Source organism: Phacochoerus africanus, chromosome 15 (genome assembly GCF_016906955.1).
Source record: "Phacochoerus africanus isolate WHEZ1 chromosome 15, ROS_Pafr_v1, whole genome shotgun sequence".
NCBI classification, from domain to species: Eukaryota; Metazoa; Chordata; class Mammalia; order Artiodactyla; family Suidae; genus Phacochoerus; species Phacochoerus africanus.
Window position 1 is genome coordinate 39,402,469 of NC_062558.1, and position 20,877 is coordinate 39,423,345.

At 43.1% G+C, this 20,877-nt stretch overlaps 1 protein-coding gene across 2 annotated transcripts in view; it reads right to left on the reverse strand.

Moving 5' to 3' along the window:
• PTPN11 (protein tyrosine phosphatase non-receptor type 11) overlaps nt 1–20,288 on the reverse strand; it is a 91,284-nt gene extending 70,996 nt beyond the window's left edge. For both annotated transcript variants that reach the window (XM_047759668.1, XM_047759667.1), the window contains exons 1-2: nt 20,065–20,288; nt 1,783–1,905 (exon numbers count right to left, since the gene is read on the reverse strand). In XM_047759668.1, coding sequence (XP_047615624.1) covers nt 1,783–1,905; nt 20,065–20,078 — 137 coding nt within the window. In that variant the 5' untranslated portion in view covers nt 20,079–20,288. The remainder of the gene's footprint in view (nt 1–1,782; nt 1,906–20,064) is intronic.
• Between the last annotated feature and the right edge of the window lie 589 nt (nt 20,289–20,877).

Sequence of the window (20,877 nt, forward strand, 5' to 3'; positions counted from 1 at the left end):
AAGTGCACCCGCATGTTCATTGCAGCACTATTCACAATAGCCAGGACATGGAAACAACTCAAATGTCCATCGACAGATGATTGGATTTGGAAGATGTGGTATATATACACAATGGAATACTACTCAGCCATAAAAAAGAATGACATAATGCCATTTGCAGCAACATGGATGGAGCTAGAGAATCTCATACTGAGTGAAATGAGCCAGAAAGACAAAGACAAATACCATATGATATCACTTATAACTGGAATCTAATATCCAGCACAAATGAACATCTCCTCAGAAAAGAAAATTATGGACTTGGAGAAAAGACTTGTGGCTGCCTGATGGGAGGGGGAGGGAGTGGGAGGGATCGGGAGCTTGGACTTATCAGACAACTTAGAATAGATATACAAGGAGATCCTGCTGAATAGCATTGAGAACTTTGTCTAGATACTCATGTTGCAACAGAACAAAGGGTGGGGGAAAAAAAATGTAATTGTAATGTATACATGTAAGGATAACCTGACCCCCTTGCTATACAGTGGGAAAATAAAAAAATTTAAAAAAAAATGTTGAAGAAGTTGCAGAATACATACATTATAAAGCCATGGATATGAATTCTAAAAACACACAAGCCAACTTCATGTTGTTCACACACAGTACAAATGCAGTATGAGTATAAAAACATGTTCAGGAAGGAGATATGCCAACCTCTTGATGGTGGTTTCCTCTGAGGAAAGAGGGAGGGGAATGGGACTGGACAGAGGAACAGACGGGACCACAACTTCCTCAGTGACGTTTTATTTTTTTTTTTTTTTTTTGGTCTTTTTGCCTTTTCTAGGGCAGCTCCTGTGGCATATGGAGGTTCCCAGGCTAGGGGTTGAATCGGAGTAGAGCCACAGCAACACGGGATCCGAGCCGCATCTTCGACCTACACCCCAGCTCATGGCAACGCTGGATCCTTAACCCACTGAGCGAGGCCAGGGATCGAACCTGCAACCTCACGGTTCCTAGTCAGATTCGTTAACCACTGAGCCACGACGGGAACTCCAGTGATGTTTTATTTCTTGAAAAAGAAAGTGATCTAAAGAAACTCTTTTCTTTCTTTTTCTTTTAAGTTAAAGTATAGCTGATGTACAATGTTGTATTAGTTTCAGGTACACAAGCACACATTCTTTTTCATTATAAGTTACTACAAAATATTGACTATAGTCCCCTGTGTTATACGATATGGCCTTATTGTTTATCTATTTTCTATACAGTTGTGTGTATCTGCTAATCTCAAACTCTTAATTTATCTCTCTTCCCCCTGCTTTTCCTTTTAGTAACCATAAATTTGTTTCTACATCTGTGAGTCTATTTGAAGAAACTCTTAAAAAAGTTTTGGGGTTTTTTTCCCCCCATTTATTAACCAACAGAAGAGAAAAGAAAAATGCAGGGAACCAGGTTCAGGATGAGTAGAACCAGGCTTGATCCTGTTTGGGACTGAATCAGGATCGAACGAGGCTTAGTAACATGTTATGCTCTGCTGCAACTCATCCTCAGTCTGAGAATACCCCACCTTCTGGCCCCTTCTGCTGATTCCCCTAGCCTCTCACTCTCTGGGGGCCAGGTCCTGAATCCCACAAGCAGGCCTGAATTACATCTGATCTGCAGGACAGGGTACCGGCAGGGCCTCACCCGCAGGGCAGCAGGCAGGCCTTCAAACTCTAAATGAGGGTAGCAAGTTGTCCACATGTGGCCTTAACACCTCCTACATGGAAAACACTCTCAGAATCCTCTCCTTTTCTTTCAACTTACCTAACGGAAAGTGTGAAGTCTCCAGGGTTGCTTTTACTGGGCCTCGCCAAAAAACTGCCATCAACTCCTCTTGTCAACAGTAGGTTTTCTGCCTCCACACCAGTGATATTTGGGTGAAACCATCTTGAGAGAGAGAGAGGAAGACAGCAATGAAAAACAAAGGACTCTGTCAGCACTAGTTTTCACACCATCGAAGCTAAAATGCCTATGAGTAGAGCAGCAAGTCAAAATACCAACACCCCCCCCTTCCCCACCCTCTTTGCTCACCACCTCCTCGTCTTCCCCGTGGTAGGGCCTGGGATCCTGCTAGCACAGTACGTGGGGCTGGGAACAAGGTCGGTGGGACTGGGACCGAGGTGGATGCTATTTAAATAGGGTGCTTGATCAGACCTAGAAGAAATGAGGCAGCAATGTGCAGCAATATAGGAGAGGAGCATACCAGGCAGAGGGAGGAGCAAGATCAAGGGCACAGAGGCAGACCGCATCTGACATGCTCAAGAGACCAGTATGTTTGCATGAGCACAGGCAAGAGACAGAGGAGTAGGAGACAAAGCACCAGTGAGATAATGAAAAGCCAAATGATGCAGGGACTCGAAGGACACTGTAAAAACTGCAGTTTCTATTTTCTGTGGAATGGGAAAGGACTAGAGGGTTTTAGGCCGAGGAGCAACATGATCTGACTTATGTTTTTTAAATGATCTTTCAAGCTACTGTGCAAAGCTAAGAGCACACAGATCAGCTAAATAAATTACTGTGATAATCCAGACAATAGATGATGGTGCCAAGGACAAAGGTGACAGAAGTAATATTGATAAAGAGTCCAACTGGGAAAATTTTAAGAGTAGCCAAAGAGGAGTTCCCACTGTGGTACAGTGGGATCAGTGATGTCTTGGGAGCACTGGGACACAGATTCAATCCCTGGCCCAGCACAGTGGGTTAAGGATCCACTGTTGCCACAGCTGCAACAGAGGTTGAAACTGCAACTCTGACCTAATCCCTGGCCCAGGAGCTCCAGATGCCATGGGGCAGCCAAAAGGGGTGGGGGGGGGCAAGAGCCAAAAAATTTCCTAACGTATTATATATGGGAGGAGAAAAAGACAGGAGTGAGAATGACGCCTAGGTTTTGGATCTGGCCGAGTGGAAGGTTGGAAGTACCATGTATGAAGATGTAGAAAGAGTATGAAAAGAGGAAAATCAAGTGTTGGATTTGGTGCATGTTAAATATGAGATGCTTCGTCATCTGAGTGTCTGGTACATATGAAGCACTAAAGGTTAGATATTATTACTGACAATCATAATAATAAACATAAGATTGTTCCGTCAAGAACTAATCAGAAAAGGCAAGAAGCCAGACATAGTCTAACAACATTCCTGCTGTTTACATGAAATTTTGTGTGTATGTGTGTCCTTTTAGGGCCACACCCTCAGCATATGGAGGTTCCCAGGCTAGGGGTCAAATCCAAGCTGCCACAGCAATGCAGGATCTGAGCCGCATCTGCAATCAACACACAGCTCTCAGCAACGCCAGATCCTTAACCCACTGAGCGAGGCCAGGGATTGAACCCATGTCCTCATGGATAGTAGTCAGATTCATTACCACTAAGCCATGACAGAACGTCTAACCTATTCAATTTTTTAAGAAATCTTGTCCAGAGCTTCTTTGATTTGTGGTTCCCATCTAAGTCCCCAAAGCCCTGGGGAATCAAAAAGTTCTAACAGAGGGGAGTTCCCATCATGGCTCAGCAGAAATGCATCTAACTAGGATCCATGAGGACACAGGTTCGATCTCTGGCCTTGCTTAGTGTGTTAAGGATCCAGCATTGCCGTGAGCTATGGTGTAGGTCACAGGCATGGCTCAGATCTGGCATTGCTTTGGCTATGGTGTAGGCCAGCGGTTACAGCTCCAATTCAACCCCTGGACTGGGAACCTCCATATGTCACGTATACAGCCCTAAAAGGACAAAAAAAAATAAAGTATTAACAGAGAGCTTCCAATTGCTTCTAACTTTTCCAAAAATACAGGAAAATCTTACATCGACCCTCAATTTGTCTACCTATATAAGCTAATTAAAATATCAAATCTCTTTTGCTTTCAGCAACAAAATAATCATGTTACTTGGTGTGGTAATCTGAAGATGAGTGACATATGTGCTTTCATCTTACACAATAAAGGGGGGAAGAACTAATTATTATATAATAAATACAAGTTTGAAAACACTTCTTTTGCTTTTCTTTCTTGGCTGCCCCATGGCATATTGAGTTCCCAGGCCAGGGAGCAAGTGTGAGCCACAGTTGCGACCTACACCACAGCTGAGGCAAAGCCGATCCTTAACCCACTGTGCCAGGCTGGGGATTGAACCTGAATCCCAGCATTCCAGAGATGCCACTGATCCCACTGCACCACAGCAGGAACTCCTGAAAACAATTCTTTTTTAGAATATTGGGTTTATGGTTTTAAAAGGTCGGGGGTAGACCCCAGAGGTGAAGAGGCTGAGAATCGCTGGCATGTGGTGGCAAAGCTTTAGGGATAGCAACATGGACTCTAGAGCCAGACTGCTTAGGTTTGGATCCCAGCTCTGTGTGATCCTGGGCTGGTCATTTAAACTATTAACTCATCTATAAAAAGGAAATAGCAATAGCACAGTGTCACAGGGCTGTTGAGAGGATAAAATGAGTTAATATTTGCAAAGTGTCTATAATAGTGCCTGGACTTCAGGGTAGCCAAGGATAACCATGACTGCCTAAATTCACTTCTTCCCACATATCCCTCAAATATAATACAGAAAATTTTTTACAAAGAAATAAAACCATATGATAACCTAACCATGCCCTCAATATAAGGAGAAGACAGAGAATGCCCAAACTTCTAAATTACCTGTAAGTTAACAAAGGAAACACACCAAATCTCAGTGAATGTTCTCTCTTCCTATTGCAAGCCTCTGTGCTAAGCCAAGAGCATTCCAAGGAAAACTGCATATCAGAGCGAATAGAGAGCTAGTGACAGACCTAAAATGGCTATAATACCACATCTAGAAAGAGAAAGTCCACCCTAAGTGTGACAATACTGAAAATGTTTTCTTATAGATTGGAGCGCTACTTAAAGGAAAGGGGCACGATAGGGGCAATGTTAGAGATGCATGGTCTCTGCGGGGGGGAAAGGCAAAAAAAAAAAAAAAAGAGGCTTCATCTGGCAATTAGGTGACGAGAAAGGAAAAAAGTAGAAGGGGGAATGTATATGCCTTCAAACAAACAAACAACTCAGAGGACAAAGAACCTCTCCTCAACCACACACAGACACATACATACACAAACACAATCCCACTAAAAACCTAGACTTTTCTATGGTTTGTCTAATGACAGAAGAAGCTGCCACTGAATTAGGAACCTTTAAAATATTTAAAATCCACAAAACAAATAAGAAAAAAAGTGAGTAAGTCTATATAGTTACTATATAAAGAAAAGCCACAATCTCAGTTGATGAAAATTACTGCCACGAGTTCCCGTTGTAGCTCAGTGGGTTAAGAACCTGACATAGTCTCCACGAGGATGTGGTTCAATCCCTGGCCTCACTCAATGGGTTAAGGATCCGATGTTGCTACAAGATGTAGCACAGGTCACAGATGCAGCTCGGATCCAGCATTGCTGTGGTGTAGGCTGGCAGCTACAGCTAGGATTTGACCCTAGCACAGGAACTTCCACAGGCCAAAGGTATAGTTGTAAAAACAGAAAAAGAAAGAAAAAGAAAATTACCCCCAGATATAGAGTTCTCTTGTGGCACAGTGGGTTAAGGATCCAGCATTGTGACTGCAGTGGTAGGGGTCACTGTTGTGGGTTTGATATCTGGCCCAGGAGCTTTTTCTTTGCTTTTTAGGGCTGCACCTGTAGCATATGGAAGTTCCCAGGCTAGGGGTCAAACTGGAGCTACAGCTTCTCACCTACGCCACAGCCACAGCCATGTCAGATCCAAGCCACATCTGCAACCTACACCACAGTTCACGGCAACGCCCGATCCTTAACCCACTGAGCAAGGCCAGGGATCGAACCCACATCCTCGTGGATACTAGTTGGATTCATTTCCGCTGTGCCACAACGGAACTCCTGGCCCAGGAACTTTAACATGCCAAAAGCACAGCCATTAAAAAAAAAGAAGAAGAAAATAAGGAGTCCTTGCTATGGTACAGTGGGTTAAGAATCTGACTGCAGTGGTTCAGGTCACTGCAGAGGAACTTCCACATGCCATGGGTATGGCCATAAAAAAAAGATTATTCTTAGATAAATACTTACGATGCAGAGGAAAACTATAAGACAGTACTCCAATATGAATTAAATATACTCAAAATAAATCTGAGGATATGAAAAAACACTCTAGAGAGTTCCCACTGTAGCTCAGCAGTAATGAACCAGACTAGTATCCATGAGGCTGCGGGTTCGATCCCTGGCCGTGCTCAATAGGTTGCAGTTCCAGCGTTGCCAACAGCTGCAGTGTAGGTCACGGACATGGCTCAGATCTGGTGTTGCTGTGGTTGTGGCATAGGCTGGCAGATGCAGGTCCAATTCAGCCCCTAGCCTGGGAACTTTTACATGCTACAAGTGCAGATGGAAGGAAGGAAGGAAGAGCAATCTGAATGAGAAATTTAAAAATTAAAAACAGAAATGGACAAAAAGTGGAAGAAGCAAAGGATTGATCAAACTCAGGAAAAGAAAGAAAAAAAATCATCTCAGAAATGAAGGCTAGAGAGTTCCTACTGTGGCACAGTGGGTTAAGAATCCGACTGCAGGCATTCCCACCGTGGCTCAGCAGGTTAAGAGCCTGATTAGTATCCATGAGGATGCAGGTTTGATCCCTGGCTTCGCTCAGTGGGTTAAGGATCCAGGGTTGCCACAAGCTGTGATGTAGGTCACAGATATGGTTCAGATCCCCCAGCAGCTGCAGCTCCAATTCGACCCCTGGCCTGGAAAGGTCCATTTGCCACAGGTGAAGATCTAAAAAGGAAAAAAAAAAAAAAAAAAATCCAACTGCAGCAGCTACAGTTGCTTCAGAGTGAGGGTTTGATCCCCAGCTGGTGCAGTGGGTTAAAGGATCCTGAATTGCCATAGCTGCAGCACAGGTCATAGCTCAGGCTCAGATTCAACCCCTGGCCCAGAAACTTATGTATGCTAGGAGTACAACCATTTAAACAAAAAAAGAAAGAAAGAAAAGAAATGAAGACAAGTTATGAGGCACCCAAGTGAAAAATCTAATTAGTGGCATTAAAGGCAGGAAAACAATGAAGAGAATAAAACATGATAAAGAAAGAAGAGGAGTTCCCATCATGGCTCAGTGGTTAACCAATCTGACTAGCATCTATGAGGACAGAGGTTCAATCCCTGGCCTTGCTCAGTGGGTTAAGGATCTGGCGTCGCCATGAGCTGTGGTGTAGGTAGCAGACGCGGCTCGGATCCTGCGTTGCTGTGGCTGTGGTGTAGGTGGGCAGCTGTAGCTCCAATTTGACCCCTAGCCTGGGAGCCTCCATATGCTGTGGGTGCAGCCCTAAAAAGACAAAAAAAAAAAAAAGAAAAGAAAGAGATCTTAGTGAAAACGGTTAATATGAAATAAGCAAAGAAACAACATACACTTTTAAAAAAAAAAATGGAACAGAACATTTAAAACTAAATTGAGGGGAAAAAAAAAAAAGATGTGAAGCTATATACTAAAAGGGTTCACCACCTACCTGGGAAAATTAGCCCAGAACAGTCACTCTGACACTTACTCTAATGAAACTGTTACACTTCAAAGACGAATGGGAAAAAAAAAAAACCCTAAGTAGCATACTACAGGAAAAAATTAGACTAGCATCTGACTTTACAAAGCCAGCATATTAAGCAAGTTGACAAATTAATACGTATTTTTTTCAAAACTCAATGAAAGAGGAGTTCTCTTGTGGTACAGCCAGTTAAGGATCTGGCATTGTCACTGCTGTGCCTCGGGTCACTTCTGCCACTTGGATTCGATCCCTGGCCCAGGAACTTCCATATGCCACAGGTGCAGCCAAAAAAAAAATTAAAAAACAAACAAAAGCAAAAAAAAAGCCAACCACATTCTCCACATTTGGTTTATTAATTTGTTTTTGTTTTTTTTCTCCCAGCAGTTATTACAACCTGAATGGTTTTATTTATTCATGTGTTTGTCCACTTTCCCTCTCAACCATAAGAACGGCAATCTTTGCCTATTGCACTGCCTGATTCAATAACTACTTGTTGGAGTTCCTGTCGTGGCTCACCAGCTAACAAATCTGACTAGCATCCATGAGGACACAGGTTCAATCCCTGGCCTTGGTCAGTGGGTTAAGGATCCAGCATTGCCGTGAGCTGTGGCGTAGGCCGCATACACGGCATGGATCCTGCATTGCTATGGCTATGGCATAGGCCAGCAGCTACAGCTCTGATTCGGCCCCTAACCTGGGAACCTCCATGTGCCGAGCGTGCGGCCCTAAAAGGCAAAAAAAAAAAGAAAGAAAGAAAGAAAGAAAAAAAGAAACTCCTTGTTGAATGAATTCATTCTGAGGTTAAAAAATCATTTGAAAAGAAGACAGTTCTAAGACTAACACTATCTTGGGGGAGTTCCCTGGTGGCTCAGCAGACTAAGGATCCTGTGTTGTCACTGCTGTGGCCTGGGTTGCTATGGCGTGAGTTCAATCCCTGCCCCCAGAACTTCCTCATGGCCCCAGGGGTGGCTAAAAAAACCCAAAAACCCCAATGAAAGAAAGTGTAAACTACGAATTTTATATCCAGTTATCTTTTCAACAATCAGAGCTACAGAAAAAAACAGGTTTCAACACACAAGAAATGCTGTATGCAACATAAGGGAATGCTATACTTATCTGTCTTTCCTGATTAACCTACCAGAGTATAAATTTCATCTAACCAAATGGTAACTAACTAACATTCACAAAATAAGTGCTACTGAGCATTTAATAATATACAAATGTTGGAGTTCCCATCATAGCACAGCGGAGACAAATCTGACTAGGAACCATAAGGTTGCGGGTTCAATCCCTGGCCTCGCTCAGTAGGTTAAGGATCTGGCATTGCCGTGAGCTGTGGTGTAGGCCGAGGATGTGGCTCATACCCCACATTGCTGTGGCTCTGGCGTAAGCCAGTGGCTACAACTCCAATTCGACCCCTAGCCTGGGGACCTCCATATGCCTCGGGTGCGGCCCTAAAAAAAAAGATGAAAATAATAATAATAATAATATAAAAATGCACATGTGTATTGTGCAAACACATTAATCCCTCCATGCCAGCCTATGTGAAACACACACACACAAATGGAATCCTGAACTATACCTTGAGGTTACTTTTTCACTACTACAATGCAAAGATCTTTCTGTATCAGCATTCTTTTTAATACCTATACACTATTCCATTGTAAGAATGTACCACCCACAATTTAATCCCCATTATAGGACATTTATATTATTCCTAGGTTTTTGTTATTACAAATAATGCAGCATAGCATATCCTTTCACACTCTTACAAGTACATCTGTAAGTTAAAATATTAGCAAGTAAAACTGTTACGTAAGAGTTGGTTTTTCTTTAACTCTGACAAATTTGCCGAAACTGGAATCAAGAGGTACCTCTTTCAACTGCCATGAATTGAGTGTGAAAGCCCCTGTTTTCTCTGTTTTGCCAATACTACATATATTACCAAACTTGTTCATCTGAGTCACAGAAAATGGTCATTCTAATTTGCATTTCTATGTGAGACTGAGCACTTTTTCATGTTTTCAGACCACTTTTTTTTTTTTTCTGTGAGTTGTCATTGTCTGTTTTCTATTGGAATTTCATTACTGATTTAAAGGGGCTCTTGATAGAACCAGAAAATGATCCTTTATTATATGTGTGTGACAAATATTTATCTTAGCTTTTTTCCCTTTTTACTCATTTGTGGTTAATTTTTACTCCCAAAGAAATTTATCTTGTCATGGTTAAATTTATCAGCTTTTTCCTTTATGGCTTCTGGGTTTCTTACTATGTTTAGAAAAACGTAACTCACAGCACCATTGTAAGAAGGAAATAAATTAATACACATAAAATGCTTAGTACAGAAAAAGCCCTTAGAGTTTAGCCTTTGGAACTAGGAACTTAGTTTTAAGCCAGTATAAAATATTTACAGTAAAGGCACAGATTTTGACGGGACCTTGCAGTAGGCACTAAAAGCAGGGGAGGGGATGACTAGGAGAAGAATGTAAATAAGACGGATGAGAATTTACCTCAAGAAAGAGCATGATGGAGTTCCCATCGTGGCTCAGTGGTTAACAAATCTGACTAGGAACCATGAGGTTGAGGATTCGGTCCCTGGCCTTGCTCAGTGGACCAGCATTGCCGTGAGCTGTGGTGTAGGTTGCAGACGCGGCTCGGATCCCGCGTTGCTGTGGCTGTGGTGTAGGCAGGCAGCTCTAGCTCCAATTAGACCCCTAGCCTGGGAATCTCCATATGCCTCAGGAGCGGCCCAAGAAATGATACAAAGACAAAAAAAAAAAAACAAGAAAGAAAGAGCATGAAGGAGTTCTTGCTGTGGCGGAGGGGGTTAAGGATCCAGTGCTGTCTCTGCAGCAGCGACAAGGGTTCGATCCCTGACCCAGGAACTTCCATATGTCAAGGTGTGGCAAAAAAAGTCTAAAGCAGGACTCTGAATATAGATGGTCTTCGTTCATAACCATATGTTCTCTCATTTGTATATTTTATAGAAATAACATTTTACATAGAGTATCCTGCCAATGCTAAGGGACCTGATAAAAGTGACTTCCACTGCTGAAGGTGGGGCTAGGTAACCATGACCAACACCCATCAGGTTGATTGGCACAGATGGTGGTCTCTTTACCCCTTTATTAAATACATGGTTATAATTTCATTTCAATGTATAATTACACCTATCATGTTATTAAGAGTGAACAGAGGAGAGTGATGTTTACAGGGAAAACGTGGTAACCAGCATTTATCACAAAGGCTAGGGAGGGCTTAATAAACATTGGTTATCGTTGTTGTTATCATTATTATTATTTGTGAAAGACATGAAGATAGATTCTCCTACATAATTATGTTAGTTTTACACTGGCCATTTTGTCATATAAATCATTTGTGTTAAAGTGTCTTTGCAGAAACTGAACTTCATGGCTCAGGGACTGTCCCTACATTATTTCACACAGTGTATAATTAGAAATTGAAAGTTCTGTTCCATAACCCACCTACTTGAGTTCTGATGTATTGTAAACTCTCCTTCCTTAGCTATTTTTTTTTTTCAAAAAGCCTTTGTAGTTACCAAAAACTCTTTCCTAATTGTATATTTAATGTTTGTAGTTCAATCACTGGCAGTTTTGCCACATGCTTACCACTAATACAGAGCAGTTAGTATTCATTCAACCCCTGAGATCTTAGCAAGTGAGGGTAAAGAATAGTGGAGTTAACAGGATTAATATTCTATGATGTAGCCAGTCTCAAGGCTTATATATACACTGTAATATTAGGTTCTAAGGCCACGCATCTCTAAACCTTGCCCTAATCTCCCACTTAGTGTGAATTCAAATAGCAGAGGTTAGTTAGTCTCCCCTAAAAATAATGAAAATGTATCTGTATTACTTAAAAGTCTGGGGAAAAGGCAAATTGGTATGTCTACATTTGGGTTTATCAAGGTGTGTTCAAACAGGATGAGAAGAAACAGATAAATTTCCAGTCCTCCTCATGTTTACAGTAAGAACTAGATGAATGTTGCCTGAATTAATTTCAAGGAGTAAAGAAAAACCTGGTGGGATAAAAGACGGAGGAAGGGCATAGTAGAAAAAGTTGCTTGGGTAAAGGGGGAAGAGCACTCTCCTCTTACACATCCTAAGAACTGCAAACCTGCCAGCACTTGACAATCCCTTCTATCCAGTCACCCTCTGGCACAGTCTCTTATTTATTAAGAATCTCGGGAGTTCCCGCTGTGGCACGGGGGTTAAGGACCTGGCTTGTCTCTGTGGAGGCACTGGTTCAATCACCAGCTCGGCAGGTTGTTGTAGCTGTGGTATAGGTCGCAGATCCAGCTTGGATTGGACCCCTGGCCTAGGAACTTCCATATGTTGCAGGGGTGGCTGAAAAAGAAAAACAAAACCAACCAACCAAACAAACAAAAAATAATCTCGGGTCATAACAACTTGACCCAAGAGGGTTCCACACATCTCACGGAAAGAAAACACAAACACACAGTTCCTGCTGTGGCTTAGAACTGTTAAGGATCTGGCACTGTCTCTGCAGTGGCCTGGGACGCTGCTGAGGCACAGGTTCAATCCCCAGCCCAGGAGCTTATGCATACAGCAATATGAACAAACACACACACAATATCAACATTTATGAAAAAGAGCCTAATCGATGTACTGAACAAATCAGCCCCGGAGTTCCCATAGTGGCTCAGCTGTTTCCTTAAAACCTGGAACCCCCAATGCTTAGCACAGTGCCCCGCACTTAGTAATCCCACTAAACAGTTCTTGAATGAATGGGTCAGTGTTTCATCACAGCCTCAATAGAATGACAAGGACTTGGATCAATAGCCTATTTTTTGTTTGTTTTCTTTTTTGGTTGCCCTGCGGCATATGAAGTTCTTGGGCCAGGGATCAGATCCCAGCCACAGTTGCAACCTAAGCCACAGATGTGGCAATGCCAGATCTTTAACCCACTGTGCTGGGCCAGGGACTGAACCTGCGTCCCAGTGCTCCCAAGATGCTGCCAATTCCGTTGCGCCACAGCAGGAACTCTGATAGTCTATTGTTTGTAAAATAAATATAGTGCATGTGTGTATATATATGTGTATACAGACTGATGTACACAGTGTGTATAAATGTATTTATCAGTATACAAGGATGTATGTATTCTAAACAGTATGATCTATACTGACAAATTTCACTTTCAGTTTGGTGCTACATTCATCAAACTGATTTCATCAAACAAACCGATTTCATCAAACTCACTGATGCAGACTTACAAGTTTGTTTCCCTCTCTAAATTCAATGCTCCTTACAAACATGAATTGTATCTTTCATATTTCAATGTTGCCAAGAATCAAAGTACATACAAGTTTGCTAAATGCACACAACCCTCCAAAACTCAGTAATGAACTGGGAGCATTTTAGGGTGTTTGAATCCATTTGGGGGGAAGGGGGCCCTCAAACCCATGGTTGCAGCACAACTGCCACAGAACCTGCCAAACGTCAGTATTTGCCTTGCCTTTCCTTATTAAAAAGGTCAGCTTTGGAGGGCAAGTGCTGTCTGTGTTTCCCAAAGGGAAAGAGGAATAAGCACAGTATCTTCTATTGTTCTAGAACTGCCTAACAAAGTACACCAAGGCCTGCTAGAAAGGAATACAAACAAGGGCTGGCTATGCTTTTCCAGATCTTATGCGACTCTCTAACAGTCTCCACAATGACCATGTGCAAGAACAGTAAGCAATCCTAGCAGTGGCCCCTGCATTCGAGAAGCTCTGGACAAAAACCCGAGCTTACATGGGGACAGGATGTTAATTAAGACACTTCAATTTCAACTGGAAAGACAGAGAACTGCTATTTTTCAGTTAAGGCAAGTTTATTTACTCCCATAGGAGATAAACAAACATGGCCACCAGGGAGAGCCTGGGACAAAATGTACTTGATCTGCAACACATAAATCAAAAGTCTAGAGTTTAAGAACAAGCTAGGACAGAACTAGAGACTCTCATACTAAATGAAGTAAGTCAGAAAGAGAAAGACAAATACCATATGATATCACTTATTTCTAGAACCTAATATATGGCACAAATGAACAAACCTTTCCACAGAAAAGAAAATCATGGACATGGAGAACAGATTTGTGGTTACCAAGGGGGAGGGGGAGGGAGGGAGATAGACTGGGAATTTGGGGTTAATAGATGCAAACTACTGTCTTTGGAAAGGATAAGCAATGAGATCCTGCTGTATAGCACTGGAAACTATATCCAGTCACTTATGATGGAGGATAATGTGAGAAAAAGAATGTATGTGTGACTGGGTCACCTTGCTGTACAGTAGAAAATTGACAGAAAACTGTAAACCAGCTATAATGGAAAAAATAAAAATCATAACATTAAGGAAAAAAAAGAGAAAAATCATCATAAAATTTAAAAAAAAAAAAAGAACAAGCTAAATGTTGAACTAGTCATCAGACTTTACCTTCCAGAGGAACAAAGTAAATGCAAGAGATATAGCAGATGCTGAAAAATCCAGCCAGTTTTATCAGCTGAATAAGGCAGAGTAGAGCAGCTAAGCAATCTCAAAATCTTTTTTTGTTTGTTTGTTTGCTTTTTAGGGCCACACCTGTGACATATGGAGGTTCCCAGGCTGGGGGTCTGATTGGAGCTACAGCTGCTGGCCTATACCACAGCCACAGCAACATCAGATCCTCAACCCAAGGAGCAAGGCCAGGGATCAAACCTGCAACCTCATGGTTCCTAGTCAGATTCATTTCCACTGCACCACAACAGGAACTCAAAATCTAAACTCAGTACTACCATTGCTAAATTACCTGGAAAGAAGGTCATTTAACTGTTCACTGCCTTCCTTTCCCTACCTATAAGGTTGAGAGGTATCAGTACACTGAATATACAACATTTTAATTACTGAATGCATACAAACTCTAAACCCTAAACCCATGAACCAAAAAGAAGAGTTTTGATCATTAAACAAAACAAAATTCAGAATATTAGTCATTTAGGAGTCAGCTCATCACCTCCCAGAGACTCTGCCAAAACCCATTATCAAAACTAACCATACTCTCTGGAGTTCCTGCTACGGGGAAATGGGTTAAGGATCCTGTGCTGTCTCTGCATCTACACAGGTTCAATCCCCAGCCCAGGAACTTACATATGCCACATATGCGACCAAAAAAAAAAATTTTTTTTTAATTCTCCGCATTTGGCTTATTTTTTTTATCCTCCCAGCAATTACTACTACTGAAATGGTTTTATTTATTCATGCGTTGGTCCATTTTCTCTCCCAACCATTAGAACAGCAATATTTGCCTGTTGTACCAACTGGTTCAGTAACTACTTGTTGAATGAATTCATTCTGGGGTTAAAAATCATTTGAAAAAGAAGACAGTTCTAAGACTAACACTATCTTGGGGAGTTCCCTGGTGCCTCAGCAGGTTAGATCCCGTGTTGTCACTGCTTGGGTTTCTGCAATGGCATGAGTTCAATCTTTGCCCCTAGAACTTCTACAAGGCCCAGCCTGGACAAAAAAACAAAACAAAACAAAAAACTAACACTATCTAGTTTCAAGACTTGTTAGGAGATCCAGTCGTGGCTTTGCAGTTAACAAACCCGACTAGCATCCATAAGGACTCGGGTTAGATCCCTGGCCTCGATCAGTGGGTTAAGGATCCAGCATTGCCCTGAGCCGTGGTGTAGGTCACAGACACGGCGAGGATCCTGCGTTGCTGTGGCTCTGGCATAGGCCAGCGGCTATGGCTGAGAACCTCCATATGCTGAAGATGCAGCCCCCCCCCCCAAAAAAAAGACAAGACTTTTTTTTTTTTTTGTCTTTTTTGTTGTTGTTGTTGTTGCTATTTCTTGGGCCGATCCCGCGGCATATGGAGGTTCCCAGGCTAGGGGTCGAATCGGAGCTGTAGCCACCGGCCTACACCAGAGCCACAGCAACTCGGGATCCGAGCTGCGTCTGCAACCTACACCACAACTCACGGCAACGCCGGATCGTTAACCCACTGAGCAAGGGCAGGGACTGAACCCGCGACCTCATGGTTCCTAGTCGGATTCGTTAACCACTGCGCCACGACGGGAACTCCGACAAGACTTATTATAATGCAATGGTAATTAAGATCATGTGGAAAGACAAGTCAATGGAACAGACTAGAGTCCAGAAATAGACACACGACCCCCATATAAATGGACAACTGATTTTCAACAAAGGTGCAAGTTCAATAAAAATGGAAAGTCTTTTCAACAAATAGTGCTGGAACAACTGGATACCCATATGCAAAAAAGAGAAGATACATCCACACCTCATGCCACATACAGAAGTTAACTCAAAGTGGATCATAAACCTAAAACTATAAAAATTGTAGGAAACAAGAGAAAACATTTAAGATCTTGGGTTAAGCAGGAGTTCCCGTCGTGGCGCAGTGGTTAACGAATCCGACTAGGAACCATGAGGTCGCGGGTTGGATCCCTACCCTTGCTCAGTGGGTTAACAATCCGGCGTTTCCGTGAGCTGTGGTGTAGGTCGCAGACGTGGCTCGGAACCCTCGTTGCTGTGGCTCTGGCGTAGGCCGGTGGCTACAGCTCCGTTTGGACCCCTAGCCTGGGAACCTCCATATGCCGCGGGAGCGGCCCAAGAAATAGCTAAAAAAAAAAAAAAAAAGATCTTGGGTTAAGCAAAGATTTCTTAGAAATGTCACCAAAAGCATAATCCTTTTTTTTTAAATGATAAACTGGACGTCATCAAAATTAAAAAAAACTCTGTTTAAAACACCATTTTAAAAATGAAAAGACAAGTCACAGACTAAAAGAAAATATTTGCAATTCTGATCAAAGACTTGTTTCCAGAACAAAAAACTCTCCAATTTCAATAATAAAACAAACAAGTAAATTTTAAAAAGGGAAAATATGGACTTCCCTTGTGGTACAGCAGGTTAAGGATTTGGTGTTTCCCTGCAGCAGCCCGGGTCACTGCTGTGGTGCAGGTTGGATCCCTGGCCCAGGAACTTCCATGCCGCAGGCACGACTAATAAATAAATAAACAGGTAAAAAGGGAAAATATTTGATCAAATAGACATGTCACCAAAGATGGCACACAAGCACATGAAAAGATGATCAACATTATTAGTCATTGGAGAAAATACAAATTAAAACTACAATGAATAAATATCAAATCATTACACTGTATACCTAAAACCAACAGAATGTTATATGTCAATTACACCTTAATTAAAATATTAAGTGAGTACAATTAAAATTTAAATTTTTTTTTTCTTTTTTGGCCACCCTGAGGCATACTGAGGTCCCAGACCAGGGATCAGATCCAAGCCACAGTTGCAATGCTGGATCCTTAACACACTGTGCTAGGCCAGGGATCAAACCCACATCCAGGTGCTCCAGAAATGCTGGCTATCCCATTGCACCACAGCAAGAACTCCAAAATTTCAAAATTTTAAAGTGCTAACATGGAAAAAAAAAAAAACCCACAAGATACGACATACCTTTTAAATGGCTAAAATTTAAAAATGGACCATACCAAGTGTTGTTCAGGATGTGGAGGAACTGTAACTCTAATACACTGTTGGTGGGAATGTACATGGTATAAACATTCTGAAAAAGTTTGCCAATTTCTGGGAAAGTGTGTGTGTGTGTGTGTGTGTGCGCACCCACACACACACATACGCACGCCTTTTCTAGGGCCTCTCCCACAGCATATGGAGGTTTCCAGGCTAGGGGTCTCATCAGAGCTGCAGCTGCCAGCCTACGCCAAAGCCACAGCAACACAGGATCCAAGCCGCATCTGGGACCTATACCACAGCTCACGGTAAGGCCAGATTCTTAACCCACTGATCGAGGCCAGGGATCGAACCTGAAACCTCATGGTTCCTACTCGGATTCATTAACCACTGAGCCACAACAGGAACGCCCCTAAAAAAGTTAAATATATATCTACTATGTGAACCAGCCATACCATTGATGGGTATTTTCCAAAGAGGAATGAGGTACACAGCTATACACACAGTTGTACACCAACATTCAGAGCAGCTTTATTTGTGATGGCCAAACTCTGAAACAACCCAAATGTCCAACAACAGGTAGGTGGATAAATAGATGGCAGTACATCCATACGATGGAATATTACTAATCAATAAAAAGTAATGAACTATTTGACACACACACTATAATATGGTTGAATCTCAACACAATTATGCTGAGCATAAGAAACCATACATCAAAGCCCATTTATACAAAATTCTAGGAAATGCAAACTAATACACAGGGACAGAAAACAGAAGAGTGTTTGTCTGAGAAGGAAGGGATTAGAAAGGGCTTGAGGAGCCATGGCAAGGTGTGATGGATATGTCCATTATCTCAATTATGGTGATGGTTTTACAAGTGTATCTATGTGTCAAAACTTCTCAAACTGTATGCTTAAATATATGCAGTTGGGAGTTCCTGCTATGGCACATCGGTACTGGCAGCGTCTTGGGAGCACTGGGACACAGGTTCCATGGCCAGCCTGACACTGTGGGTTAAGAATCCTGTGTTGCCGCAGCTGCGGCTTAGGTCACAACTTCGACTTGGATGTAATCCCTGGCCCAGGGAACTTCTATATGCCGCAGGGCAGCCAAAAAAGACAAAAAAAGAAAGAAAGAAAAACAAATATATGCAATCTATTCTATGTCGTTTATACCTCAATAAAGCTGGTTAAAAATAAAACATCTATCTGAAAAATAATAATAAATAGTTTCCAATTATGTGTGTTATATTCATAATATGACTTTTAGGTGGCACACATTTCTTTTTCATAACAGGTAAGAGAGGGCTGGAGGAGAGAAGGAATTACTCCATTTCAAGCTGTCATCTTTACCACTTGCTGCTTTGGCTATACCACACTTCCTGGCTTCTAAACTAACAAGCTAGACAATGTAGAGTCTATTACTACCCAGCCCCTATCCCAGCCCCAGCCCCCAATCTTTTTGTCTCCTAAAAGAAGCAGATCCTTACTTGTCTGGAAGAGCAGACACAAGGAACAAAAGGCTCAATGACTATTTGACAGATTAAAGAATAGACAACTGTTTTATTTAAAAGCTCCCTAAAGAATAAGCACATTTGAGGCTATACACTGTTCTGCTGAAATGCAATTATGTATTACCCAGATCTGTAAGCACTTGCCAACAGACCTGTCCAAAGCACTCACTTTCTAAGTTTCCAGTTTTCTTCTTTCTCTTTTCATTCCATTAATGAAAAATATGCAGGTGTTTTTGAGAAAGCATTCCTAATATTTTGAAATCTCTCATTCAAATAACTCTAACAGCTTGAAACAGTTTTTCAAATGTCTGAGACAGTGACCATAACAGGACAATGAAGGAAAGTCTAAACAATGGATCTTATGTTTGAATCGTATATAAAAAGTAGCAATACATAGCAGGATCATTATCTGAAAACAACAGATCACACTACTGTTTAACAACAAAATTAAGGCTTACAAATGATTGGCAATAGTTATGAAACAATAATAGCAACCTAGTAATTAACAGTGGGGATTCTGGTTCCACTACTTATTGATAGACTGACCTTAGGCAAGTTGCCTAACTTCTGAAACTCAGTTTACTCATCTTTAGAACAGTGATAACACTACTTATCTCATAGGTTGAGAGTAAGGATTAAACGTATCTGGCATACAGTAAGAGCTAAATAAATGTTAGCTATTAATGGTATAACTACACTGAACTTTCAAAGAATCTCAATTCACTACTCTGAGGACTCTTCGGTTCAAATCCTATTACTATAATGTTTCCTCTGAGCCTCAGTTTACACATCCATAAAACGGGGGTGATTAATGTTACCAGACATTTACGGTTGTGGTGAAGGATTAAACAACTAGAGACAGAGCTCCCTGCCCTCCAATCTCCCAAAGAGAAGATCGCAGAGGAAGGAAATACTTCTAATAGCTGTAGATACAGTCAGTTTTTCCATTTCTGGCACGTGAGTAGTCGGGGGGACGGGATGCAAAAAAGCATGTAAAGGGGTCAGGGATCCTGAGTAAAGCCCCGAATGCGCGCAAGAAGTAGAGTGACCCAGAGCCGCTGGATCAACTGGGGCCCGGCCCCGCGCAACTCCCTCCTCTCCCCTCCCGCGTCCCGGACCGAGGAGCCTCCCCAAGTGAGCGGGGTTATTTCGGAATCACCATGAGGCAATTCTCATGAGGCAATGGGTCAGGAATGCGGCGCCGAGCCGGGCCGCTGGCGTCCGCGGTTCCTGGGGCGGCTCTACCTGCCCCTGTCCAGACGGGCATCCCCAGGGCTGCAGGAGCCGGAACTCGGGGAGGCAGGAAATGAATGAGGACGAGAGGGGTGGGGGCGCGGTGGGGCCGGGCCCTGGGGCCCAGGAGGGACAGGGAGTTGGGACAGATCCTGCCCCCGCGACCCCGGGCCGGAGTCCGAAGCCTGGCCCGGCCGCCCCTTCCCAGGCGGGGCAGACCAAACGCGGCGCGGGGGGGTGCCGGGCTGAGGCCCAGGCTGGGCCCTCGGGGCTCCTCACCTCCGCGATGTCATGTTCCTCCCGCTCTCCGGCTCCGCGACGGACCGGTTCCTTGCTCAGGCTCCACTGAGCCTGGTCACATCGGGCTGGCCCGAGGGAGGCCCGCTCGGGACCGGACGGGGGGCAGAGCCAGCCGGCCGCGCGCAGACCCCCCTCCAGGCCTGGGGATCCCGGAGACTGTGCAGCCGCCCCCCAACCTCGGTTCGCTCCTCCTTCTCCCCCGCCCCTCGGCGCCGGCGCCACCATGACGTCACCCCGCGCGACGCCGGCCGCTACTTCCTGCTTCCAGTCAGCCGGGGCTGATCTGCAACTGGTTATGGCAGTTTAGTGGTTCGGTGAAGCAGCTGCCGTGCAGTTCCCAAAGTACCCTCACCTCCTCCTTTAGGCCTTCACAGCGGGGCCTGTGCTGCGCGCTTAAAGTTTCACGCGCTCACAGGAATTGATCGCATCCACTCCCACCGCGTGGAATTCCATTCCCGCGCCGTCAAGTCGAATTTCATTCATTTCATTCTACAAACAGCCGCTTCGCTCCAGATATGTAACCTTGGGAAAACTGCTTGATTTCTCTGAGGCTGTTTCCTCCATTCCTTCATTTCTGTACAACGAGAATTGTATTTTCTTCTTAGGTTTATGGGGAGAATTAAAAATGTAAAATGTTTAGAACGAGGCCTGGCCTATTAAGTGCTTTATTGGAAGTAAACATCGGGATGTAGCAGTGAACTGAAAAGACAAAAATCCCGGTGTTCTTGTGATAGGAGCCATAGTAATCAAGAGAAATACTCCCATCCTCATTTCCCTTCTTTTCTCCATAGC